At 37.8% G+C, this 24869-nt stretch overlaps 12 protein-coding genes across 12 annotated transcripts, besides 1 other annotated feature; 6 read left to right on the top strand and 6 right to left on the bottom strand.

Moving 5' to 3' along the window:
• Positions 1 to 269: 269 nt before the first annotated feature.
• Positions 270 to 392: an origin of replication (ARS202; Autonomously Replicating Sequence).
• Positions 393 to 1048: 656 nt separating this feature from the next.
• On the top strand, positions 1049 to 2449 carry YBL086C (uncharacterized protein; the record flags this gene model as incomplete). The annotated part of the gene is made up of 1 exon (NM_001178326.1): positions 1049 to 2449. The coding sequence occupies one exon, from the start codon at positions 1049 to 1051 to the stop codon at positions 2447 to 2449; it is 1401 nt and encodes a 466-aa protein (NP_009467.1).
• A 462-nt stretch (positions 2450 to 2911) lies between these two features.
• RPL23A (60S ribosomal protein uL14 RPL23A) lies at positions 2912 to 3829 on the top strand (the record flags this gene model as incomplete). Its single annotated transcript, NM_001178327.1, has 2 exons — positions 2912 to 2953; positions 3458 to 3829. 2 exons carry the CDS (start codon positions 2912 to 2914, stop codon positions 3827 to 3829), a joined length of 414 nt encoding a protein of 137 aa, NP_009466.1.
• Positions 3830 to 4268: 439 nt separating this feature from the next.
• Positions 4269 to 12632, top strand: TEL1 (DNA-binding protein kinase TEL1; the record flags this gene model as incomplete). Its single annotated transcript, NM_001178328.2, has 1 exon — positions 4269 to 12632. The coding sequence occupies one exon, from the start codon at positions 4269 to 4271 to the stop codon at positions 12630 to 12632; it is 8364 nt and encodes a 2787-aa protein (NP_009465.2).
• Positions 12633 to 12697: 65 nt separating this feature from the next.
• AVT5 (amino acid transporter) lies at positions 12698 to 14077 on the bottom strand (the record flags this gene model as incomplete). The annotated part of the gene is made up of 1 exon (NM_001178329.1): positions 12698 to 14077. The coding sequence occupies one exon, from the start codon at positions 14075 to 14077 to the stop codon at positions 12698 to 12700; it is 1380 nt and encodes a 459-aa protein (NP_009464.2).
• A 215-nt stretch (positions 14078 to 14292) lies between these two features.
• Positions 14293 to 14826, bottom strand: MRP21 (mitochondrial 37S ribosomal protein MRP21; the record flags this gene model as incomplete). Its single annotated transcript, NM_001178330.1, has 1 exon — positions 14293 to 14826. One exon carries the CDS (start codon positions 14824 to 14826, stop codon positions 14293 to 14295), a length of 534 nt encoding a protein of 177 aa, NP_009463.1.
• A 196-nt stretch (positions 14827 to 15022) lies between these two features.
• MAP2 (methionine aminopeptidase) lies at positions 15023 to 16288 on the top strand (the record flags this gene model as incomplete). The annotated part of the gene is made up of 1 exon (NM_001178331.2): positions 15023 to 16288. The coding sequence occupies one exon, from the start codon at positions 15023 to 15025 to the stop codon at positions 16286 to 16288; it is 1266 nt and encodes a 421-aa protein (NP_009462.2).
• Positions 16289 to 16470: 182 nt separating this feature from the next.
• On the top strand, positions 16471 to 17086 carry SCS22 (phospholipid metabolism-regulating protein SCS22; the record flags this gene model as incomplete). Its single annotated transcript, NM_001184321.1, has 2 exons — positions 16471 to 16504; positions 16593 to 17086. 2 exons carry the CDS (start codon positions 16471 to 16473, stop codon positions 17084 to 17086), a joined length of 528 nt encoding a protein of 175 aa, NP_009461.2.
• A 194-nt stretch (positions 17087 to 17280) lies between these two features.
• Positions 17281 to 17673, bottom strand: RPL32 (60S ribosomal protein eL32 RPL32; the record flags this gene model as incomplete). The annotated part of the gene is made up of 1 exon (NM_001178332.1): positions 17281 to 17673. One exon carries the CDS (start codon positions 17671 to 17673, stop codon positions 17281 to 17283), a length of 393 nt encoding a protein of 130 aa, NP_009460.1.
• A 1059-nt stretch (positions 17674 to 18732) lies between these two features.
• Positions 18733 to 19395, top strand: ROX3 (Rox3p; the record flags this gene model as incomplete). Its single annotated transcript, NM_001178333.1, has 1 exon — positions 18733 to 19395. The coding sequence occupies one exon, from the start codon at positions 18733 to 18735 to the stop codon at positions 19393 to 19395; it is 663 nt and encodes a 220-aa protein (NP_009459.1).
• A 166-nt stretch (positions 19396 to 19561) lies between these two features.
• MRX3 (Mrx3p) lies at positions 19562 to 20374 on the bottom strand (the record flags this gene model as incomplete). The annotated part of the gene is made up of 1 exon (NM_001178335.1): positions 19562 to 20374. The coding sequence occupies one exon, from the start codon at positions 20372 to 20374 to the stop codon at positions 19562 to 19564; it is 813 nt and encodes a 270-aa protein (NP_009457.1).
• A 181-nt stretch (positions 20375 to 20555) lies between these two features.
• Positions 20556 to 22820, bottom strand: BRN1 (condensin subunit BRN1; the record flags this gene model as incomplete). Its single annotated transcript, NM_001178337.2, has 1 exon — positions 20556 to 22820. One exon carries the CDS (start codon positions 22818 to 22820, stop codon positions 20556 to 20558), a length of 2265 nt encoding a protein of 754 aa, NP_009455.3.
• Positions 22821 to 23123: 303 nt separating this feature from the next.
• BNA4 (kynurenine 3-monooxygenase) lies at positions 23124 to 24506 on the bottom strand (the record flags this gene model as incomplete). The annotated part of the gene is made up of 1 exon (NM_001178338.1): positions 23124 to 24506. One exon carries the CDS (start codon positions 24504 to 24506, stop codon positions 23124 to 23126), a length of 1383 nt encoding a protein of 460 aa, NP_009454.1.
• Positions 24507 to 24869: the final 363 nt, after the last annotated feature.

The following is a 24869-nucleotide window of genomic DNA, read 5'->3' as shown; positions in this document are numbered from 1 at the left end:
AAATTTTTAGTGCCATGTTATTCATTTACCTTTCACGTCCTTTCGTTTGTTTTGGTACGGGGGAATGTCGTTTCCGACTACGCGGTTTCGAAAGTAGTGCAATGTGGCTGAGCTCTCCCCCCCACACGTGATAGCCTTTCTTACGCGTCAATAGAATAGAAAGCTCACATACTCTTGAATATTTGGTAACATCTTTTGAAGGACAAGTTCATACAATTATATGATATGCTTCAAGTTTTCCAGAAAAGATTTCTAGGCATGCCATACTTCCCTTTTTTTTAATTTTTGTCACGAAATCCTGGTATTTATTCTTGGAATGTATTTTTTTCTTTTGAAACACATTACCAACTCTTTTCAAAATCTCCAGGAATGGCAGAGAAGAAAACAAATTTTTATCTGCAAAACCCCGGAGAACACTCAAATTCCTAAATCATGACTGTACTGTTAAGTCATGCCGTAGTAAATATTGCACGATATCATCTTGATGTAAACTGGACTTCGTTTAGATCTACCAGCATACCAGCTCTACGTTTTCTGATAATTTAGCTCCACTTCGTTAAAAAAATTTACCGGCTGATAGGGAGAGAGTCACTGCTTCGATAGAGACTTTAATTTTAATATTACTTTCATCTTCATGCGGCTCGGCTCCCATGTATTCACCGCTCGTAGAAGGGAGAAGAGTTGGTAACTTTTCTTTTTCATTTCTTGCCCAAATATTGCGAACATGATAGCAGTTGATGGAAACGTAATCAGTTAAGTGTCTTAATTAGCCACCATTCAGAGGTCTTGGATGCATATATAACAATCTCGGCGGCTAAATCAAGATATTTATTTCCGGGTAAAGAACGCGTGGGTATATTTCTTTTTTTTTTTTCGGGAGAAGTTTTCTCAGGGTCCCCCCCCTTTGTATCTCTTAAGATGACCAAGTACGGTGACAACGGCAAAGCTCACTTGCTAATGAAGGAGTGAACACCTTCTAATTTCATTCAGGTTGCTTAGAAGTATTAGGTACCCAAGAAAGGTATAATACCGCTCACAAAATATTAAGATGCCATTTAATCATAATAGCAAGGCAAAAAGACCAAAGTTTCTACTGGACCTGCAAATCAAAGAATTGGTAAATATTCCTCAATCTTCTGGCTATTGCTACACGAAATGGCGTTTGAAGGATGGAACAGGTACGTCGGGACACAAAGTGGCTCTGGACGGTGAGCATCAAACCACTTCGACCCAGAGTAGAGGTACAACAAAACACGTGCATGTGCAACATCATAGAGCACAATGGAATTATTCATTAGACAAACCAATCCTGGTGAAGCTCCACTTGGATAAAAACGGCAGATTCTTGAAGAAAATTTTGGTGTTGGATGTTTTTTTTGAGTTTGCTGATGCGAATTCCTCGTTGACTTCTAGTTCTAGTCCCAATGGCAAAGTGAAGAAAACGACCTATGCTAACGCCACTGCACTAACGGCCACAGGAAACAATTCATATTCTCAAAAGATAACGGGTAAACTTCTATTGGGAACAGTAGACATAGATATAACAGAATACGTCAAAGAAGACGAAACTCCCACAACAAACAGATTTCTCCTAAAGCACTCAAAGGTCAATTCTATAATCAACGTCTCATTGCAGTTGAAGCTAGTTAGAGGCTCTTACGAAGATTTCAACATTTCCAAATCGTTTACTAATGGCCAGCTCGCTAATTACAGGCCAGGAATAAATACTATACTGGATAACACGTCTGAACTATCTAGCCCCACATCAACAACAAACCAGATGTCACCCAAGAATACATTCTCCAATTTTAACGGTATTGGAACAACTGTAGCGAAACCCGGTACAAATGCGACAGGAAACAGCACAAGTATTAAATCACCGACTTCTACCAACCACAAGAGTAGCGAAATGACAACAAAGCCAGGGCTGTCAACAACAATATCTTCCTCTATGAGCCCACTGATTGAGAGCTTGTACCAGAAAACGTTTAAATTACCGTGGGATCCTCGACCAGGTGAATTTACGCCAAGAGAATGCGTGGAAGATATTTTACAAGGCGGAAACGGTTGGGCTAAGAACGAGAAGGGCATAAATTTAATCGATTTACAGGCATTGAGATTGAACGAAATGGAAGAAGAGTACTACAATCCAAATTATGGCAATAACCTTGGGAACAAGGCAAGTAGTTGGCCTCCAAATCCAAGCGATGACGGCTACAGCACAATGGGCAAAAGAGAGTATTTGGAGAAAAAGCAGAATTGGAGTCATATGTCACGAGCACAACGTGCAAAACTGAGGACTCATAATGACGAGGATAACGAAAATACGGCTAATGATAAAGGGAGCGACAAGGATAATAACTCTGTCGAAGACAATAACCCCACGGACTTTTTAACAGATAGAATAAGAGAAAACAAAAACTGGTCTATAATAACCCCATCGGGCTAGAATATTTGTATTGTTTTATGTAATTATAATCTTAAGCTTGCAATACCAATCACTATTACCATGTTAATGATCCCCCAGATAAAAAGACAAGACAGAGCATATATCAGACTACATTAACATCTGTACACCCCCAACTGCTTTGAAAAACCCATGCAGTTATTATTTTCAACAGACCAAGTTTTTTTATCGCTTATCCGGCTCACAGAACGAGCCGTACAACCGTCATCAGACTTGCATGGAAATGTTGAAAAAGAGGTAAAAAAGAAAATATCAAACCCAAACACGCTCGGGCTGAAAAATTAATATGGCAGGAAACGAACTGTAGCCATAATGTACCTGTTCCCGCTAATAGTAATACCATCGTATTGCTAAGGTTAGTAGCTAAAAATCTCTTACTTTCTTTATTTTGACTCTTAGGTCTTACAAGCAATACAAAACCAACACACCTATATATAACTAATAATGTCCGGTAACGGTGCTCAAGGTACTAAGTTTAGAATCTCAGTATGTTAAAATTTTTATTTTCCACAATGCAATTTGGTTAAATTGATCATAAAGTAAAGTTCCAAGATTTCATTTTGCTGGGTACAACAGAATTAAACAGAGGTTTAAAAGACGCTAAACACTAAGTGTGAAGCCTGATCATATACCTATCGGTGTTATTTTCCATAAGAATGGTAGATGTGCCATCACTGGTACCGCCCCGCCAAAGATGCAATTACACACATAAATTCAGTTTTTAAATGGTTAAGCGGGCTGTATTTGCAGATGAAGTGATACCTGTCAATATTCATGGACTCAAAAATTTCTGGTTTCAAAATCATACACGGCAAGCATATCCTAACTCCCTCTTTTGCCCATACTAATGGATAACCATCGAAATGTTATTTCTACAAAAATCACGCTTAACTCTATTTTTCAAGATTAACCACATCTGCTAACTTTCTCCCTATGCTTTTACTAACAAAATTATTCTCACTCCCCGATATTGAGATCTTTTTTAACTAGTTAGGTCTACCAGTCGGTGCCATCATGAACTGTGCTGACAACAGTGGTGCCAGAAACTTGTACATTATCGCCGTCAAAGGCTCTGGTTCCAGATTGAACAGATTGCCAGCCGCCTCTCTAGGTGATATGGTTATGGCCACCGTTAAGAAGGGTAAGCCAGAATTGAGAAAGAAGGTTATGCCAGCTATTGTTGTCCGTCAAGCTAAGTCTTGGAGAAGAAGAGACGGTGTCTTTTTGTACTTCGAAGACAATGCTGGTGTCATCGCTAATCCTAAGGGTGAAATGAAGGGTTCCGCCATCACTGGTCCAGTCGGTAAGGAATGTGCCGATTTATGGCCAAGAGTTGCATCTAACTCCGGTGTTGTTGTGTAAAAAGGAAATTATTTTGACTCATACTCTTAGATTCTTCAATTATATATATTTTCTTTATAAATAACAATCTCTTAAACAGATTAAAGAAACTCAATAATTCATTGCATTTTTAGATGAAAATATTACTATTATCGTTCATCGAGAGAATCACATGATATTATGAGCGTGATAGGAGGGTCTATATATTTTTTGGGGTACGTCAAAAAAGCAAACAGACACGTTAAGAAGGTAAGAATAACAGATGATAGAATGTTTTGCTAGTGAGAAACAAGTATGGCACCAGCCGTACAATATGCATATTTTGACATTTTTCAAGGTAAATTAGTTCCAAGTTAATAGAATAATCAAGACTAATTGACTTCTCAAAGCCTCGCAAAAAAAGCAGGAAATTCGAAAAAAAAGCCTTCAAAGAAAAAGGGAAATCAGTGTAACATAGACGATGGAGGATCATGGGATTGTAGAAACTTTAAACTTTCTATCATCAACAAAAATCAAAGAGAGAAACAATGCTTTAGATGAGCTAACAACAATTTTAAAAGAAGATCCGGAAAGGATACCAACCAAGGCCCTATCTACAACGGCAGAAGCTTTGGTAGAGTTACTTGCATCTGAACACACAAAATACTGTGACCTTCTTCGAAACTTGACAGTGTCAACCACAAACAAGCTATCACTTAGTGAGAACAGACTCTCCACGATATCGTACGTTTTAAGATTATTTGTAGAAAAATCATGTGAGAGATTTAAAGTGAAAACGTTGAAGTTACTTTTAGCAGTAGTACCTGAATTAATGGTCAAAGATGGTTCCAAAAGTTTATTGGATGCCGTTTCAGTACATTTATCGTTTGCTTTGGATGCCCTAATTAAAAGTGACCCTTTCAAACTGAAATTCATGATACACCAATGGATATCCTTAGTCGATAAAATTTGCGAGTACTTTCAAAGCCAAATGAAATTATCTATGGTAGACAAAACATTGACCAATTTCATATCGATCCTCCTGAATTTATTGGCGTTAGACACAGTTGGTATATTTCAAGTGACAAGGACAATTACTTGGACCGTAATAGATTTTTTGAGGCTCAGCAAAAAAGAAAATGGAAATACGAGATTAATAATGTCATTAATAAATCAATTAATTTTGAAGTGCCATTGTTTTAGTGTTATTGATACGCTAATGCTTATAAAAGAAGCATGGAGTTACAACCTGACAATTGGCTGTACTTCCAATGAGCTAGTACAAGACCAATTATCACTGTTTGATGTTATGTCAAGTGAACTAATGAACCATAAACTTCCTTATATGATTGGTCAAGAGAATTATGTTGAAGAGCTTCGGTCCGAATCTCTTGTATCTCTATACCGTGAGTACATTCTACTGCGCTTAAGTAATTATAAGCCTCAATTATTTACCGTAAACCATGTGGAATTCTCATATATTCGAGGTTCAAGGGATAAAAATTCATGGTTTGCATTACCTGATTTTAGACTTAGAGATAGGGGAGGCAGATCGGTGTGGTTAAAAATACTCGGAATTACCAAATCATTGTTAACATATTTTGCATTGAACAGAAAAAATGAAAATTACTCATTATTATTTAAAAGAAGAAAATGTGATTCGGATATACCTTCTATCCTACGGATTTCTGACGATATGGACACATTTCTTATTCATCTTTTAGAGGAGAACAGCTCACATGAGTTTGAAGTGCTAGGATTACAATTGTGCTCATTTTATGGAACTTTACAAGACTTCACTAAAAGTTTTGCAGAACAGCTGAAAGAACTTCTGTTTTCAAAATTCGAAAAAATCCAATGCTTTAATTGGGTTTGTTTTTCTTTTATTCCTTTATTATCCCAAAAAGAATGCGAATTAAGCAATGGCGACATGGCACGCCTATTTAAAGTTTGCTTACCATTAGTAAAATCAAATGAATCTTGCCAGTTAAGTTGTCTTTTATTAGCCAACTCCATAAAGTTTTCAAAGCAGCTTTTATCCGATGAGAAAACTATCAATCAGATATATGATCTTTACGAATTATCCGATATTTTGGGTCCCATATTAGTTACTAATGAATCGTTCATGCTATGGGGATACCTTCAGTACGTTGGTAAAGACTTCCAATCTATGAACGGTATATCGTCCGCTGATAGAATTTTTGAGTGGCTAAAATCAAAGTGGAACCAGTTGCGCGGAACTGATGCTAAACAGGATCAGTTCTGCAATTTTATATCCTGGTTAGGTAACAAATATGACCCAGAGAACCCTTTCAACGATAAAAAAGGCGAAGGAGCTAATCCTGTCTCACTATGTTGGGATGAAAGCCACAAGATTTGGCAACATTTTCAAGAGCAGAGGGAATTTCTTTTAGGCGTAAAACCAGAAGAAAAGTCAGAATGTTTTAACACTCCCTTTTTTAATTTACCAAAAGTTTCCTTAGACCTCACACGTTATAATGAAATTCTTTACAGATTACTGGAAAATATTGAAAGTGATGCATTTTCATCTCCACTACAAAAATTTACTTGGGTAGCAAAATTAATACAAATAGTTGATAATCTTTGTGGAGATTCCACTTTTTCTGAGTTTATTGCAGCATATAAGAGAACAACCTTAATAACTATTCCACAACTTAGTTTTGATAGCCAAAACTCCTACCAATCATTTTTTGAGGAGGTTTTATCGATACGGACCATAAATGTAGACCATTTAGTGCTTGACAAAATTAATATGAAGGAAATCGTTAATGATTTTATCAGGATGCAAAAAAACAAATCTCAAACAGGAACTTCTGCCATCAATTACTTCGAAGCCTCTTCAGAAGACACTACCCAGAATAATAGTCCGTACACAATTGGAGGTAGATTTCAGAAGCCTCTGCACTCCACTATAGATAAAGCAGTGCGAGCTTACCTATGGTCTTCAAGAAATAAATCCATTTCAGAGCGTTTGGTAGCCATATTGGAATTTTCTGATTGCGTTAGCACAGATGTATTTATATCTTATCTTGGCACTGTTTGCCAGTGGTTAAAACAAGCAATCGGGGAGAAATCTTCTTACAACAAAATCCTGGAAGAATTCACTGAAGTCTTGGGTGAAAAATTGCTTTGCAACCACTATAGTTCTTCCAATCAAGCTATGCTTTTACTTACATCTTATATCGAAGCAATAAGACCTCAATGGTTATCTTACCCCGAGCAGCCTTTGAATTCGGACTGCAATGATATCCTGGACTGGATCATATCTAGATTTGAGGACAATTCTTTCACTGGTGTGGCCCCTACGGTCAACCTTTCTATGCTGCTGCTTAGCCTACTTCAAAATCATGATCTTTCCCACGGATCAATCAGAGGTGGGAAGCAGAGAGTCTTTGCAACTTTTATTAAATGCCTGCAAAAGCTAGACTCCTCCAATATTATTAACATAATGAACAGTATTTCGAGTTATATGGCCCAAGTGAGCTATAAGAATCAAAGTATCATATTTTATGAGATTAAGAGCTTATTTGGTCCGCCTCAGCAAAGTATTGAAAAGTCCGCTTTCTACTCTCTTGCAATGTCCATGTTGTCTTTGGTGTCTTACCCAAGCTTAGTTTTTTCTTTGGAGGATATGATGACATACTCTGGCTTCAATCATACTCGTGCGTTTATCCAACAAGCTCTGAACAAAATTACGGTCGCTTTTCGCTACCAAAACCTTACAGAGCTCTTCGAATATTGTAAGTTTGATTTGATTATGTACTGGTTTAACAGAACAAAAGTCCCTACTTCTAAATTGGAGAAAGAATGGGATATATCTCTTTTTGGATTTGCCGATATTCATGAATTTTTAGGAAGATACTTTGTAGAAATTTCTGCAATCTACTTTTCTCAAGGTTTCAACCAAAAATGGATCTTAGACATGTTACACGCGATTACTGGAAACGGTGATGCTTATCTGGTGGATAACAGCTATTACTTGTGTATTCCACTTGCCTTTATCAGTGGCGGTGTGAATGAACTAATATTTGATATATTGCCCCAAATATCAGGTAAAACAACAGTAAAATACCATAAAAAATACCGTCTACTGATGTTAAAGTGGATCATAAGATTTACTGATTTGGGCTCACTTACTGAACTTAGATCTACTGTTGAAAAATTATTCCCAACTTCATACCTTTCGCCATATTTATTTGAAAATTCCAGTGTTTCAATGAGGTATCAATACCCACTTCATATACCCTTGGCATTAGGAGCAACCTTAGTTCAGACGCAGTTTGCTCATGAAAAGAACAACACACACGAATTCAAGCTTTTGTTTTTATCGGTTATTACAGACCTTGAAAAGACATCGACTTACATAGGAAAACTGCGATGTGCAAGGGAGTTAAAATATCTTTTTGTGTTGTATGAGAATGTACTTGTAAAATCATCAACTTTAAACTTCATCATAATTCGGCTTTCAAAATTCTTAATAGATACACAAATTCACGATGAAGTAATAACAATTTTCAGCTCATTGTTAAATCTGGCTGACAAAAATACGTTTGAAATAGAGCCATCTCTGCCCAATTTATTTTGCAAAATATTCATTTATTTGAGGGAAAACAAACAGCTCAGTCCATCCTTCCAGCAGGCTATAAAGCTTTTAGAGCATCGGGATCTCATCAAAATAAAAACTTGGAAATACTGCCTTGATGCAATATTCGGAAATATAGTCCAAGATGATATTTATGAAAATACGGAACTTTTGGATGCTAGTGATTGTGGCGTAGACGATGTTGTATTGGTTTCTTTACTCTTTTCTTATGCCAGGAGACCGGTAGCTTCAAAAATCGGTTGTTCGCTTTCTAAAGCTGCTGCAATTAACATTTTGAAACACCATGTTCCAAAGGAATATTTGAGTAAAAACTTCAAACTATGGTTCGCTGCTCTTTCAAGAAGAATTTTACAGCAAGAAGTTCAAAGAGAGAGATCTACAAACTTTAATAATGAAGTTCATTTGAAAAACTTTGAAATGGTATTTCGCCATCCCGAACAACCACATATGATATACCAACGTATTTCGACCTTCAATAAAGAAGCTGAGTTATATGATTCTACTGAAGTGTTTTTTATTTCTGAGTGCATTCTAACGTACCTAGTGGGCTACTCAATAGGAAATAGCGAAAGTGAATTTTGTTTTAGGGATAACATAATGAACGAGAACAAAGATAAAGTTGCTCCATTGGACAAGGATGTACTGAATGCTATATACCCGTTGGCAAACAATTTTGGGATGGAATCATTCATATGCGATACTTATTTGTCAGTGAACGAACCCTACAACTGCTGGCTAAGCAAATTCGCCCGTAGTTTGATTCACCAAATATCATTTAATATACCTCCTATTGTTTGCTTGTATCCTTTATGCAAAGGATCAACAGCTTTTTGTGAATTAGTACTTACTGACCTCTTTTTTCTTTCAACGACTTACGATCCGAAAAGCTGTTTGAATTGGAGCAATCGAATATTCACTCAAATAGCAATGTTGCTGCATGTTAAAGATTCTGAGATAAAGCTAAAGATGCTTTTCAATGTAATTAAAATGATTAGGATGGGTTCTAGATGCAAGGAACGAAACTGTCTGCGCATATATTCTAGCTTAGATTTACAAGAAATATGTCAAATTTCTCTTAAAATAAAAGAGTTCAAGTTTGGCTATTTGTTATTTGAGGAAATGAACATGCCAAACATAAGAGAAATGAATATAAATACACTTCAGAAGATTTACGAATGCATAAATGACGGCGATTTTCTAGCAGGCTTACCTGTTCCACACTCAATAGAGGGTGTTTTGAACTCTATCAATAGAATTGACTCAGATACGTGGAAACGTTTTCTTTTCAACAACGCCGATTTTGATGCCAATTACACTACTTCACTAGAAGAGGAAAAGGAATCATTAATCAAGGCCACAGAAGATAGCGGTTTCTACGGGTTGACAAGCTTATTGGAAAGTAGACTTTCTGGATCCAGTGATGTCTACAAATGGAATTTAGAATTGGGAGACTGGAAGCTATTGACTCCAAAAGTTGTTGATTCCAAAGCCAAAGGTTTATACTATGCCATAAAAAATTTACCACAGGACGTTGGTTTTGCTGAAAAAAGTTTAGAAAAATCCTTATTAACTATTTTTGATTCTCGACAACATTTTATTAGCCAAACTGAATGGATGGATACTCTGAACGCGATTATTGAATTTATAAAAATAGCAGCAATCCCTCAGGACGTTACTTCCTTCCCCCAAACATTGATGTCTATTATGAAGGCCGATAAGGAGAGACTTAATACAATAGACTTCTATGATCACAAAACAACGTTAAAGAGTAGACATACTTTAATGAATGTGCTCTCGAGGAATTCATTAGATGAAAACGTAAAATGCTCGAAATATTTACGCCTTGGATCCATTATTCAGCTTGCTAATTACGTTCAGCTGGCAATTGCCAATGGTGCGCCTCAAGATGCGTTACGAAATGCCACTCTAATGAGCAAAACAGTGAAGAATATTGCAAAATTATACGATGATCCCTCTGTAGTATCTCAAATTGAGAAATTGGCAAGTTTCACATCTGCTAATGCCCTCTGGGAGTCTCGAGAGTACAAGGCACCTGTAATGATAATGAGAGATCTTTTAGCTCAAAATGAGAAGAATATTAGCGAAAGTATCCTTTATGACGATTTTAAGCTACTCATTAATGTGCCTATGGACCAAATTAAAGCTCGACTAGTTAAATGGAGCTCAGAATCAAGGCTTGAACCAGCTGCTGCAATATATGAAAAAATCATTGTCAATTGGGATATAAATGTCGAAGATCATGAATCATGTTCTGATGTTTTCTACACACTCGGAAGTTTTCTGGATGAACAGGCACAAAAGTTACGATCAAATGGAGAAATCGAAGATAGAGAACATAGGTCATATACTGGAAAATCTACCTTGAAAGCTTTGGAGCTGATATATAAAAACACAAAATTACCAGAAAATGAAAGAAAAGATGCGAAAAGGCATTATAATCGTGTCTTGCTACAATATAATAGAGATTCTGAAGTACTAAAGGCACTGCTTCTTCAAAAAGAAAAATTTTTATGGCATGCACTCCATTTCTATCTCAATACCTTAGTTTTCAGCAACAGATATGATAATGACATTATTGATAAGTTTTGTGGTTTATGGTTCGAGAATGATGACAATAGCAAGATCAATCAATTACTATATAAAGAAATTGGAACAATACCGAGCTGGAAGTTTTTGCCCTGGGTCAATCAGATTGCGTCAAAAATATCTATGGAGGAGAATGAATTTCAAAAGCCATTGCAACTAACCATGAAACGACTTCTTTACAAACTACCGTATGACTCCCTTTATTCAGTGATGAGCATACTACTATATGAAAAGCAATCCAATAAGGACACCAACATATCCCAAAAAATTCAAGCTGTCAAAAAGATTCTTTTAGAATTGCAAGGATATGACAGGGGTGCCTTTGCGAAAAAGTATTTACTTCCTGTGCAAGAGTTTTGCGAGATGTCTGTAGAGTTAGCTAATCTTAAGTTTGTGCAAAATACGAAGACGTTACGCTTAGCTAATTTGAAGATTGGCCAATATTGGCTGAAACAGCTAAACATGGAGAAGCTTCCCCTACCGACCAGTAATTTTACAGTCAAAAGTTCTGCTGATGGAAGAAAAGCCCGCCCTTATATTGTATCCGTCAATGAAACAGTAGGCATTACTACCACAGGATTGTCCCTGCCGAAAATAGTCACCTTCAACATCTCAGATGGTACAACGCAGAAAGCTTTGATGAAAGGAAGTAATGACGATTTGAGACAAGATGCAATTATGGAACAAGTGTTTCAACAAGTTAATAAAGTTCTACAAAATGATAAAGTATTAAGAAATCTAGATCTGGGTATTAGAACATACAAAGTGGTTCCATTAGGACCAAAGGCAGGAATCATTGAATTTGTCGCAAATTCTACATCATTACATCAAATTTTGAGTAAGCTACATACCAACGATAAGATAACCTTCGATCAGGCAAGAAAAGGCATGAAAGCAGTTCAAACAAAATCAAATGAAGAGAGGCTGAAAGCTTATTTAAAAATCACTAATGAAATAAAACCGCAGTTAAGAAACTTTTTTTTTGATTCCTTTCCCGATCCGTTGGATTGGTTTGAAGCTAAGAAAACGTACACAAAAGGTGTCGCAGCTAGCTCTATCGTTGGATACATATTAGGCCTCGGTGATAGGCACTTAAACAATATCCTGCTTGACTGCTCAACAGGGGAGCCTATTCATATAGACCTGGGAATTGCGTTTGATCAGGGAAAATTACTCCCCATTCCAGAGTTGGTCCCTTTCAGATTAACTAGAGATATCGTTGATGGATTTGGAGTCACAGGCGTGGATGGCCTATTCAGGCGGAGTTGTGAAAGAGTTTACGCAGTATTAAGAAAAGATTATGTCAAGGTGATGTGTGTTTTGAATATCTTAAAATGGGATCCCCTTTATTCCTGGGTAATGTCACCAGTTAAAAAATACGAACACTTATTTGAAGAAGAACATGAAATTACAAATTTCGATAACGTCAGCAAGTTCATAAGTAACAACGACAGGAACGAAAACCAAGAGTCTTATAGGGCCCTTAAAGGTGTAGAAGAGAAGCTTATGGGTAATGGACTAAGTGTAGAGTCTAGCGTACAAGATTTGATTCAGCAAGCCACGGATCCATCAAATTTGAGTGTTATATATATGGGATGGTCACCTTTTTATTAATTGCTATGCAGATGCTTTATACTTCTTTTTTTTGTTTATAGAAATACGAAAAGTAATGTACAAACTCAATGTGATGATGTGCCCAAAAATACAATCGCTGATAGTGAAGCTACCATTACTGCTATCCCCCAGATGAATAGAGATAAACTTAAGTATTTGAATATTTTTATGCTTGTCGGTACTCTTTCATTCGTGCCCGTAAATTCTGAGCCAATTAATTTATAACCAAAAAGGCCTGGCAAAATGAAAGAAATCGACGTAGATCCCGTGGCACCAACTATTGCTAGGACTTTTGCTAGAGACGTAATTGAAATAGCCAGTAGATATGAGAACAGTAAGATACAAAGGGTGATAATATTGATATGCCGTAAAGACTCACTACGCAGATTTGGCTCTTCGTTGTTTTGTTGGGTTGGCGCCTCCTGCGGATCTTCACTATTAAAGTTGTCTAATGGAATAAAGCTAGCTCTGTTATCGTATAACTTACCTTTTCTGAAATTTTCAATGAATATAATTATGTTTTTTACCGATGATCTGCAAGGATGGCATTGCAATGGAAATGCTAACATAACTAATAGCAGCATTGCTAACCTCCCGATGGTGGTGGAGATGGAATTCGGGTATAAAGTGAGGATATTTCCTACAATATTCTCACCAAATGTCATATAACCTGTACCACCAATTATGATGTATAAAAAATAGGCCAACACGATGGCAAAAATCGGAATCCTCCTGATTACCTTGAAGCTCTTATCCACTTGCTCATTAATTACACTGAACATATTGTGGTGACAAGTGTAAGCAAACACAAAAATTGGCAATGTAGTCAGGGGAGAATGAGACTGAGAATCTCCGTGAGGTACCATAAAATATACTTGCCCTCTCTCTAGCTGATGCCGATTTACAAAATGGTAAATAATCAAACCAGATAAATATGCGACACTAACAATGGCAATCATAGAAGCATATCGTAGAGAATTCAAACTTCTTTTAAAGCATAAAGGGGAGATAACAAACACTATGATCAGAGTTATATACAAACGCCTGTCTAAGAACATGTGATGCTCTTGCGAACCACTCATGTTATCATCGTTACGATAAAAAATTGACTGCACTATCTGTGGCACTAAGTCACCAACAATAATTAAGTAAGATACACCAACGCCAAAACATTTAACAGCAATGGCAAAATCGAACACTACACTTATTGACGGATTGATTAGTTGGGTGAGTTTAGCAAACGAGGCGTTCTCAGATTTAGGTACGTACTTCGCTATTCGAGTCTGTAATAGCAGCCCACATAAGGAACATATTCCGCAAAATGTTAGCGTTATCAGACCAGGCATTAACCCAAATGGCTTGAATGCAAACGGCATTGCAAGTACGCCTGCTCCACATGCTGTATGGAGCAAAGTTAAGACTCCCGAACGTACGTTTGACGGCATATTGAGGAAGCTGCTTACTTTTCGTTTCCACTTTATCTTGCTGTTCGTTCGAGCAACAGTATTTATTTCCTTTTTTTGACGATGGAAATAATGGATAAGTGAAGTCATAGAATAAAAAATATACAAAAATTTAACTAAATAGTTACGCATTACCTATTTACAAAGACGGAAATCAATGGCGAAAATTTCACAATATTCAAGAGTTGATGGTACGATTAGTATCCTTTCCTCTTGGCATCTTTAACAATTTCAATCAACCTCTTGAAGCCCATCATGAATTCCTTCCTATGCCTTTGAGATCTCTTCAATTCAGCCACTTTCCCCGGCTTCATGTAAAACCGTTGACTTCTTTTATCTCCGGGAATATTGTTCTCAAACATGATCCTGTTTAATCTCTTAAATGATTCTGCAGGGTTGTTCTTATTCACGATTATAGATTTTCCAGAATTGAATCTCATTTGTGCATTCTCCACGCTACTTCTAGCAATTTCCGCCTCGGATAGAAGCTCCCTCTTGTTTATTCTCCCAGCAGATTGCATCATATCTACTGGAATTTCCATTGATAAAATATCTGCATTATCAGTTTTGCTTTTAGAGGTTTGGCCACGATCGCTGTTGCTTCCCTGAGCTAATTTGATTGGATTTAGTATGATTTTATCGATATCCGAATTTTGTTGGCGTAAACAGTCGATCGTTGTGAAACCTCTTCTGAGAGAGATTCTTGAAAGCCTCAGCGTGCTCTTCAACATTATGGTTATGCTCTTATGGGTGATATTTGACAGATTTTTTACTCTTCAAGGGACCTTTAATGACCTGGTCTCACTTATTTTTTATTTTCAATCTTGGGAAAGAAGCGAACTTAAAAAAGAAAGGAAGCCATAGCAAGAAGCTAATAAGTGGGCTTTTACATCAACAAGTACTGTAGAAGCTCTACCGTATTGAAAAATGACAGACGCTGAAATAGAAAATTCCCCTGCTTCTGATTTAAAAGAATTGAATTTGGAGAATGAAGGCGTTGAACAGCAAGACCAGGCAAAAGCTGACGAGTCAGACCCAGTAGAAAGCAAAAAGAAGAAGAACAAGAAAAAGAAGAAGAAGAAAAGCAATGTGAAGAAGATTGAATTACTGTTTCCAGATGGAAAGTACCCAGAAGGTGCGTGGATGGACTATCATCAAGATTTCAATCTGCAAAGAACCACGGATGAAGAATCACGTTATTTGAAAAGGGATCTGGAAAGGGCCGAACATTGGAATGATGTCAGAAAGGGTGCTGAGATACATCGTCGTGTGAGAAGGGCCATCAAGGACAGAATCGTTCCTGGGATGAAGTTAATGGATATCGCTGACATGATCGAAAATACTACAAGAAAGTATACAGGTGCCGAAAATTTATTAGCGATGGAGGATCCCAAATCTCAAGGTATTGGGTTTCCAACGGGTCTCTCTCTCAACCATTGTGCTGCACATTTCACACCCAATGCAGGCGACAAAACCGTTCTGAAATACGAAGACGTGATGAAGGTAGATTATGGTGTGCAGGTAAACGGTAACATCATTGATTCTGCCTTTACTGTTTCCTTTGATCCACAATACGATAACCTGCTAGCCGCTGTAAAGGACGCTACTTACACGGGTATTAAAGAAGCGGGTATCGATGTGAGATTAACCGACATCGGTGAAGCCATCCAAGAAGTTATGGAATCCTACGAAGTGGAAATCAATGGTGAGACTTACCAGGTTAAACCTTGTCGTAATCTATGTGGCCACAGTATCGCACCATATCGTATCCACGGCGGTAAATCCGTTCCCATCGTCAAAAATGGGGACACTACAAAAATGGAGGAAGGTGAGCACTTTGCCATTGAAACTTTTGGTTCTACTGGTAGAGGTTATGTTACTGCCGGTGGGGAAGTTTCTCATTATGCCAGATCTGCTGAAGACCATCAGGTAATGCCCACGTTAGACAGCGCCAAGAACTTGTTAAAAACGATAGACCGCAACTTTGGGACTTTACCGTTCTGTCGCCGATACCTAGACAGACTTGGCCAAGAGAAATACTTATTTGCGTTGAATAACTTGGTTAGACACGGTTTAGTACAGGATTATCCACCATTGAACGATATCCCCGGATCCTACACTGCACAATTCGAACACACCATCTTGTTGCATGCTCACAAAAAGGAAGTCGTTTCGAAAGGTGATGACTACTGAGGTAAAATGCGCTTTCAAATGGCCTCCTCACTAGGTATATGAATACTGTTGTAGTTATATAGATAGTTTAATATGGCTTGCCGCCCGTTTAGAATGATGCATTACCTTATATAAGACCTATGGGGGTCTCAAACAGTGGTATGACGACAGATAATATAAGCACTAGTTCAGACGAGTAAACAATGAGAATAGTGCCAGAAAAGCTGGTGTTCAAGGGTATGTTTGACGAGAATTGCTAGTGTGCGGGAAACTTTGCTACCTTTTTTGGTGCGATGCAACAGGTTACTAATATGTAATACTTCAGCTCCCCTTAATAAACAATCAACAGAGTATATAAAGCTCGAGAACGATGGTGAAAAGAGAGTTATATTTAAAGTGAGGACTAGTGCTCCCACAAAGTATTGTGTGAGGCCCAATGTGGCCATCATAGGTGCTCATGAAAGTGTAAATGTCCAAATTGTTTTCCTTGGATTACCCAAGTCAACCGCTGACGATGAAATGGACCAAAAACGAGACAAATTCTTGATCGTTACACTTCCTATCCCGGCAGCTTACCAAAACGTGGAGGATGGCGAGCTGTTGTCCGATTGGCCTAATCTGGAAGAGCAGTACAAAGATGACATAGTCTTCAAGAAGATCAAAATATTTCACTCCGTGTTACCGAAAAGAAAACCGTCTGGAAACCACGATGCAGAATCAGCAAGAGCGCCATCAGCAGGTAACGGGCAAAGTCTGAGTTCCAGAGCATTGCTTATCATCACCGTTATCGCATTGCTCGTCGGCTGGATATACTACTGAGTTTACAAAAGTTTATCACTAAAAGTGAGGAAGAATGCCCTAGTTTTGATAGATAATGAAAACAAAATTAAAAAACAATAAATCACTTTATACAATTATCTAATGGTAGATTTAAAAGTCATGTTTGATTTGATATTTTTTTATTGAAATTTAAAATTAAATGAAGGTTATTATTTTGTAAATCTTTATTTAATTTAAGCTTCCAAAGCCAAACGACCCTTTGGGTTGGTGACCTTGATACCCAAAGCCTTAGCTCTAGCCAAAATGACAACTCTGTTCTTAGCGGAGATGTTGTGAGCAATTTCAGCGGCGTAAGTCTTGGTGTGCATGGTCAAGGTTTCCAAATCCTTAACGTTAGCGACTAAGAAAGTCTTGTGACCAGATGGTGACAAAAACTTGGTCTTCTTGTTAGAACCGTAACCGATCTTTGGTTGAGAGATGTTACCTCTGAATCTTCTTCTAACAACAGAGTCAATACCCTTTTGCTTTCTCCAGTTTTCAGCAACTCTGTGGTAACGGTCAGAGTGATGACGCTTGAACTTCTTGGTGTGCTTCTTGACAATCTTTGGGTGAGGTAAGGAGGCCATCTAATCAAAAAAAAAAAAAAATGAAAATTAAAAGTTTGTTAGTATAACAGCTCCGAGAATTGTATCTTGGGAAATGACTGGTTATGAGACTCTCGCATGCAATCTTCCGGAGAAAATTTTCCCATATATCTGCCACTGTCTCTTTGATCGGCTAACTCTAGGTGTACCAGTAAACAAATACGAGCTTGCGCGTGTATGTTAATCAGTTCAAATTGGACATTTCATCTCATTTTGGCATGTACTATGTTTGTTCCAATCGCCACAAATATCAAACGTTGCTCTCATAACAATGCAGTCTAGGCTATTCATTCTAGCATTCTATATGTCACATACTTTTATCGTTCAGTGTATTGTCCCTGTTTGGTGATTATCTTTGTAAAAGAGAATGAACTAATTATCAAAATCTAAATTCTTTAAAAGTATTTTAATAAAACGATTCTGCAAATAGATGAGAAAGGTGCGTATTACCTTCTGCTGGATTCAAACACTCTTCTCCAGTAAAAAGATTCCCTTCTCACTCTGCTTAGAGAAGGAGTGCCAGGCCGGCTAAGCCCACTCTCCAGACGGAAACCATACAATGCCTCCGCTGGCTGCATTGTCGCGCCCCGCCCAACGACGGTTTACCGACAGCTGCTAGCTGGGCTCAACAGGTGGTTAGCCCACCAATTCCCCTGTCGCTCTTCGCTCTGAATGTGACGGCAAATTTCGACCCGTTGTTCCTGTTCCTTTTTTTTTTCAATTGGACTGAAAAAAAAAAAGAACCGAATCTGGAAAGATACACCCAAACATACATAGAATGTACGGATGCATGATTGTCTCAGCCTCGTTTGGCTCATCGTTCTTCATTTCTTTTTCCTAATTTTGATAGAGACAATAGATAGACGTGGAAGGAAAAAAAAAAGGAAAGCCCAACAATATTGAGAAACGAAGAGGTGTATTTGGTTTAAATAGAGCCTCTTCATTCCTTTCCTGATCTGACAACAGGGTGGAACATAAAATATAGATCTGTAGTGAGTGCGAATAGCAATAGTAAGTGAACGAAAAAGGAATACGATAATAATGGCTTCTAGAGTGGACGAAACTACAGTCCCCTCATACTACTATTACGTGGATCCGGAAACTACATATACGTACCAACAACCAAATCCTCTACAGGACTTGATATCGGTGTATGGCTTGGATGACATCTCCAGGCAAGTGGCAAGAACAAATTTGGACGGCACTAAAGCCGTGAAGCTAAGAAAATCTTACAAGAACCAGATAGCAGATCTTTCAGGTAAATTCTCCACCATACCGACCAGAGAAAATGGTAAAGGTGGTCAAATAGCACATATTCTTTTCCAAAATAACCCAGACATGATGATACAACCACCTCAGCAGGGTCAAAACATGTCAGAGCAACAATGGCGCGAACAGCTGCGCAATAGAGACATAGCATTGTTTCAGCCTCCAAATTTCGATTGGGACCTTTGCTCTTCGGTACTATCGCAGTTTGAAAGGTCATATCCAAGCGAGTTCGCAAACCAGAACCAAGGGGGAGCCCAAGCGCCGTTTGATATAGACGACTTGGCGTTTGATCTAGACGGTACAGGAAAAAGCCAATCCGGCTCAAATTCAGGTAACAATAGTAAGAAAAGGAAGAACAAATCTAGTGGAAGTTCGATGGCTACACCAACACATAGTGACAGTCATGAGGATATGAAAAGAAGGAGGCTGGAGTAGCTTTACGCCATCGCATATCAGCCCCACTATAAATAAAGAGCAAGTGTTCATGGAAGTGGCACGTTTGTGCTTCGGCGGTAAGTACATGCAGTATATATGTTTAACTTTTTTGAATATAGAATATTAATTAACACGGAATAGGCTATTTTGAGACAGGCATGCTTTTTCAAAACATATCAAGCCATTTAAAATATTTGAACCAAGTAGGCTCAACGAGAATACAATTGGCCTTGGCAAATTTTTTTGCCATCTCCTGCTTATGGTTGAAACCCCAAATATGTGGTAAGTTCCAACTTCTAGTTCCATTTCGAGAAGAAACTTCCAACGGAAACTGTTCCAAGTGTCCCTCAATGATACACTTTCTGCCTTTAATCTCTTTGACGTTTGCTTTTAGTATAATCGTAGTATCTACAGGAATGTCCTCAAAAAACTCTAGCGACAGCCTTGCAGTTACACCTCTTTTACTAGGCAACAAAGGGAAGCCACAATAGCACAATGCTTCATCCAGCAACAATGACAACAAGCCCTTATGGACGTTACCGTCTCGATTCCCTAACTCAGCACCTAAGTGATAAATCACGGTTAATTCACCGTGATTCACATCATGGAACACCAAAGGATCAATTTCAAGCTTCCCCTTGCCGAACAAGAGGCCTTGTCCTACATGATATTCCCTATGCCCGCTTGGTATTTTCTCACTGAATAAGACATGGTGCATCTTCTCATCCTGGGCCAACTTGTTGTAAACCTCGCTTTTCTCGATTTGAGCGAGGATGTCAACCCTCTGCAGCTCCATAGGTTGGCGGCTCTTGGTCGCACTAATCAACTCCGCTGGCGTTTGCGGATCATTCAATGATAGAACACCGGCATCATCGGGCCACGCCTTTACAAACGCACCAACTCCTAATGTAAAACCTGCCGTAGGCAAAATTACTGCCCTGTTGACTAATTTAAATAGAAATGGAATAGTTCTGGACATATTGGAACTCACCCTCGATCTATCCTGTCATTTGGTCATTGTCTATAAAAATAAATACCTTGTTTTATATCCACTTTTCGAAGCGGTCCCCTTTCGGCGATAAAGGATTTCGTAAGCCCGAAGGCTTTAAGAAACTTTGCAGCACAAAAAAAAAAAAAAAAAAAAAAAAAAAGATCATCAACTATGACGCTGCCTGTGTTGTCGCTAGATCCTCATAATTCACTATCAAGTCATTATAGTTTTCGGTATGAGTTATCTGCAACCCATGCTCATTGGCTAAGTGTAGAAGGCATATAAAACAAAAGCTTGTTGAAATGTCCTTTAGTGTATCATCCGAATACATTTTACTTATACCCTGAATGATATCAGAAAACTTGAGCTCCTTTGTTGATTCATCTTCTGTGTGGGTTTCACTGTCATTAGAGCTTTGTTCTCTATTTTTCCTACTGTCATGTTCTTGTATCAAATTGTTGATCGATCTCCATACGTTTTTCTTTAATCTTCTTACGTCAACTTTTTTCGAAACTCTTGAATAAGTAACTTTATTTTCTCGAATGGGGAACTTATGATCTTCGTCATCCTGTAAATCAAGTTTCACACTGGCCTCCTCGTTATCATCTGTTCCTTCGAAAGCTTGGTTGAAGTCAACACCGTCCATGTCATCTTCAAACGGATTATCGAGCGCTCCACCCACCACATCACCAACCTCTTTAGACTGCTCCTTTTCTTTTTCCTCTTGTTCTTTCCTTTCGTAATTATCCGCCCAAAAGTGCTCATCTGCAATAGTAGGAATGTCGTTATTTGAATGGTTGGCAGAAACTGTGCTTTTTTCAAAAAGCCCCGAACTAACGTCGCCTCTGGTATGCTTCCTATGACTGAACAGACTCATTTTCTGCCCCGGTTTAATGAACAATCTTGTTATTCTATCAGTGGAAAAATGGAAGTCATCCGGCAGTAAATAATGTGTGTCGTTCTTTCTGTTCTTAATCGGCATGTCAATCTTTGTCCTTCCTTTTGAGGCAAAGACTTTGTCTTCAAAACTATCATCCGTTTTGAAGAAATCAATTTCCAGAACCTTTTTTTGTTTATGCTTCTTCTTCGTATCCATCGATTTGTCGTCCGTTGTGTTTTTGTCAGTAGTATCTCCTATAGTAGTTCGCGTTTCTTCCAACAGGTCGGATTCTTTATTCACTAAGTTTGCTTTCTTAAAATTTCGTACTTTCCAATGTTCTCTCCCTCTCCAGTTTCTATTTAGATTTTCGTCAAAGTATGCCATCAAATCTTTTTCGAATATACTTCCTGTGGTACTGTTGACATTATCATCATCTTGTTCATCATGTGATGTATTGTCATGATTTTCATCTGGATAGCACAGCTCCTGTTGCATGCCCATATCAAAGCCATCGCTATCATCTTCTGCATTATCTGGGACAGCTGCTTGCAATTCTTCTTCAGTTAAGAAGTTATCAAATCTGTTGTTAACATTTTCGATAAAGTCTTTCGCTTGATTAATATCTTCGACAACGTTCCTTAGTTGCTCAATCGATCCTGAAATTTCACACACCGCAATTTGATCAAATTTTATAAAATCCATACCAAGAGATAAAATCTCATCTTCCATGGAAGGTGCACTAATAACGGAATCATTTACGGTTGAGTCATTACGAGTACTTATCAATGACTGGCTAGGTTCATTTTCGTCATCTACTAAACTATCTCTTTCAATTAATTCTTCTTCTTTCCTTTGAAGTTTACCTTGCCCTACGTTTTGTGTATCCTTAATTGATGCATCGAAAATGACTCTTGCAGTGTTGTCTATGTTTAATGTGTTCAACAATAAACTCTTGGCGCCACCTTCATCGAAATCAACCAAGGCCTTTTTGAATAATGGATCAATTATTAATTCCTGGTCTAGCTCTTTCATCTTGATCGTTTCGAACTCCACCAATGTTGTTTCTAAAACTCTGTTGTACACTCTCCGCCTAGTGTTATTCACATCAGGATCATTAGATATAGGCATACCAGTTAAGGGATCAATCTCTATATTTGCTTCGTCACTGTCACCTCCAAGCCCTTCACCATTTCCCCCGTTACTGTCATCTCCGTTAGATGCCCCATTCGTCTTTCTTTGTGCCAACCCGCTCAATAACTTACCTGTTTCCGTTGTCACTGAATCAACTCTCGAAGAGTAAATCTTAATACACCCATCCAAGGTTGCAGATGCTTTCTGAAAATTGATGTTATTCTCGCCATCTTTCAAAACGTCCAAGTCATAAAAATAGTCGATCAATGCGAAATTCCAACTATTTCGGGAATTGATTTTATTATCTGTAGCCATTTTGATCCATTCTTCAAAATTTGCCATCATGGTGGATCTATTGGTAAAGAGATTATATTCTACTCTTTCATCGTCATCGTTATTTTCATACCTTAGTTGTGTAGTCATCTTATATAACTACCTGCTGGTTTTTTTTGCTCCAAAAAGTCCACTAAGATGATTTTTTGGTGCAATAAATAGAGTATTTAACTAGCCAATATAAAAAGTTCAACCATATGGATATTATCTTGACAATACTTCACTAAAATGTAAACAAAGAAAGCGCGAACAGAGCCGTTTACCGTTTCGCGTGATCAACATCACATAAAATAATTAGTGTATTATATATATATATATATATATATATATGTATATATCACTTATTTTAATAATCCTCTCCTAGCGTACACGGATGGCAAGAATAAACTGGCTTCAGGAACGTTCTCTTGTCAAAAATTTGAAAAGCTTGTAACCGCCAATAGATAACATACCGAGTGTCAGAGATTCTAAGAATTTCAAGATACGTGTTTGCTTTCCAGCCCTTTCTAAAGCTCTAGAATACGAGATATCGGATCTGAAAGATATCATTGTATACAAAGGTATCCACTTATCCTTCATTATAATACTAAAGAGAGCATCTAGCTTTTTCCTTAATAAAAACCGCTTGGATGTAACGTCATGTGACATTTCTTTATAGTTCCTTTTTGCCAGCTCAGTAATAGAAACTAGGTCCTTATGTCTTGTTTGAGTGTACTCAGTAAAGGCTCTTGAACGATCTCCTGAATGCTTTTTCAATAGCGCCATAAGAATTCTCACATCTTCAAATCCGCAATTCATACCTTGGCCGTAAAATGGAACCATTGCATGGGCAGCGTCGCCGAGTAGGATGGCCTTTCCGCCTGGTACATCGTATGGCTTACAGTTTACACAGACAAGACTTTCCTTTGGATAAGTGATAAACCTTTTGACAGCATCGTCCAAATCCATAATATTAATAATATCGGGAAAGTTCTCGATTAAGAATTCCCTCACACGTGACTTGGAAGTTATCAGATCTGATATTTGATCTTTAGAACCGAAAAAGGTTGAAGTGAACGAGCCGTCACTGTTGGCGAGCGCAATTAACATGAATTTATGACGAGGCCAAATGTGCAAATGGTCAGGAGCTATTGCAAAATTTCCGCCATAGTTTGGCTTGAATTCCTCAGTAGGCGGGATGTAAAGTTCAATGTAACGTAAATTCATATATTCTTGTGAAAAATCCATCTCAACTTTACGTTGCATTTGCGATCTCGTCGCAGAGTATGCTCCGTCACAACCTATGACAAAATCATACTTTTCAGTATGTGGGGTTTTCAAATCTTCCCCAATGGCAAAATGACAGATTTGTTTATCATCTGTCCATTCGATTTTGACTAATTTGTGACCGAACTTCAGTTCTGTTGTAGATTTTTCTAATTCGTCCAAAAGGCTATTATTTAATACAGATCTATTGATAGAATTAATAGCTTCTCCATGCAAGCCATACAATTGTGATTCCTGTCTGCCTTTCAAGTCATGAATCATCCTGCCTTTCATGGGAATCATATCTTGCAGAATATGTTCACAAGCATCCGGATCTATTGATTTCAGAGCATCAATGCCACGAGCAGAAATAGCCAAATTAATGGATTTCAAATTTTTATTTTTGGTGGTGTCCAATCGAGGATCTTGTCTAAAATCATATAGTGTGACATTGTAGCCTTCTTTGGAGAATGCCAAAGCTGCAAGGCAGCCTACTAATCCTGCACCTATAATGGCCACTGATTCAGACATATTTTCAAGTTAAACAGATTAACTGACTACGTGATTTTTTAACTGTCATTCAATATTTTATTATTAAAAACAACGTCCGTGCCAGAAATTCGGGCCTTTTATAAGAAATAGTGGCGGAAAAAAGAGTCAGTGCTAAGAATGGAATAAACTAGAGGCTATTGTGGGAAAAAAAAAAACAACTCCAAAATAAAAACCGCTTGCAGGCGATATTTCCTTATTTTTGTAGTAACTCATTTCCTTAGAAGAAAAGTAGGGGCATTATTTACCATAAGAATAATAATAATATATAATAATCAAAATAAAAAAATTCTAAGATATTTAGATTTTTCAGGGTTATTGTTTGGCTGCACTTTAAATTTAGTT

Source organism: Saccharomyces cerevisiae, chromosome II, assembly GCF_000146045.2.
Source record: "Saccharomyces cerevisiae S288C chromosome II, complete sequence".
NCBI classification, from domain to species: domain Eukaryota; kingdom Fungi; phylum Ascomycota; class Saccharomycetes; order Saccharomycetales; family Saccharomycetaceae; genus Saccharomyces; species Saccharomyces cerevisiae.
This window is presented reverse-complemented; position numbering and strand designations above follow the sequence as displayed.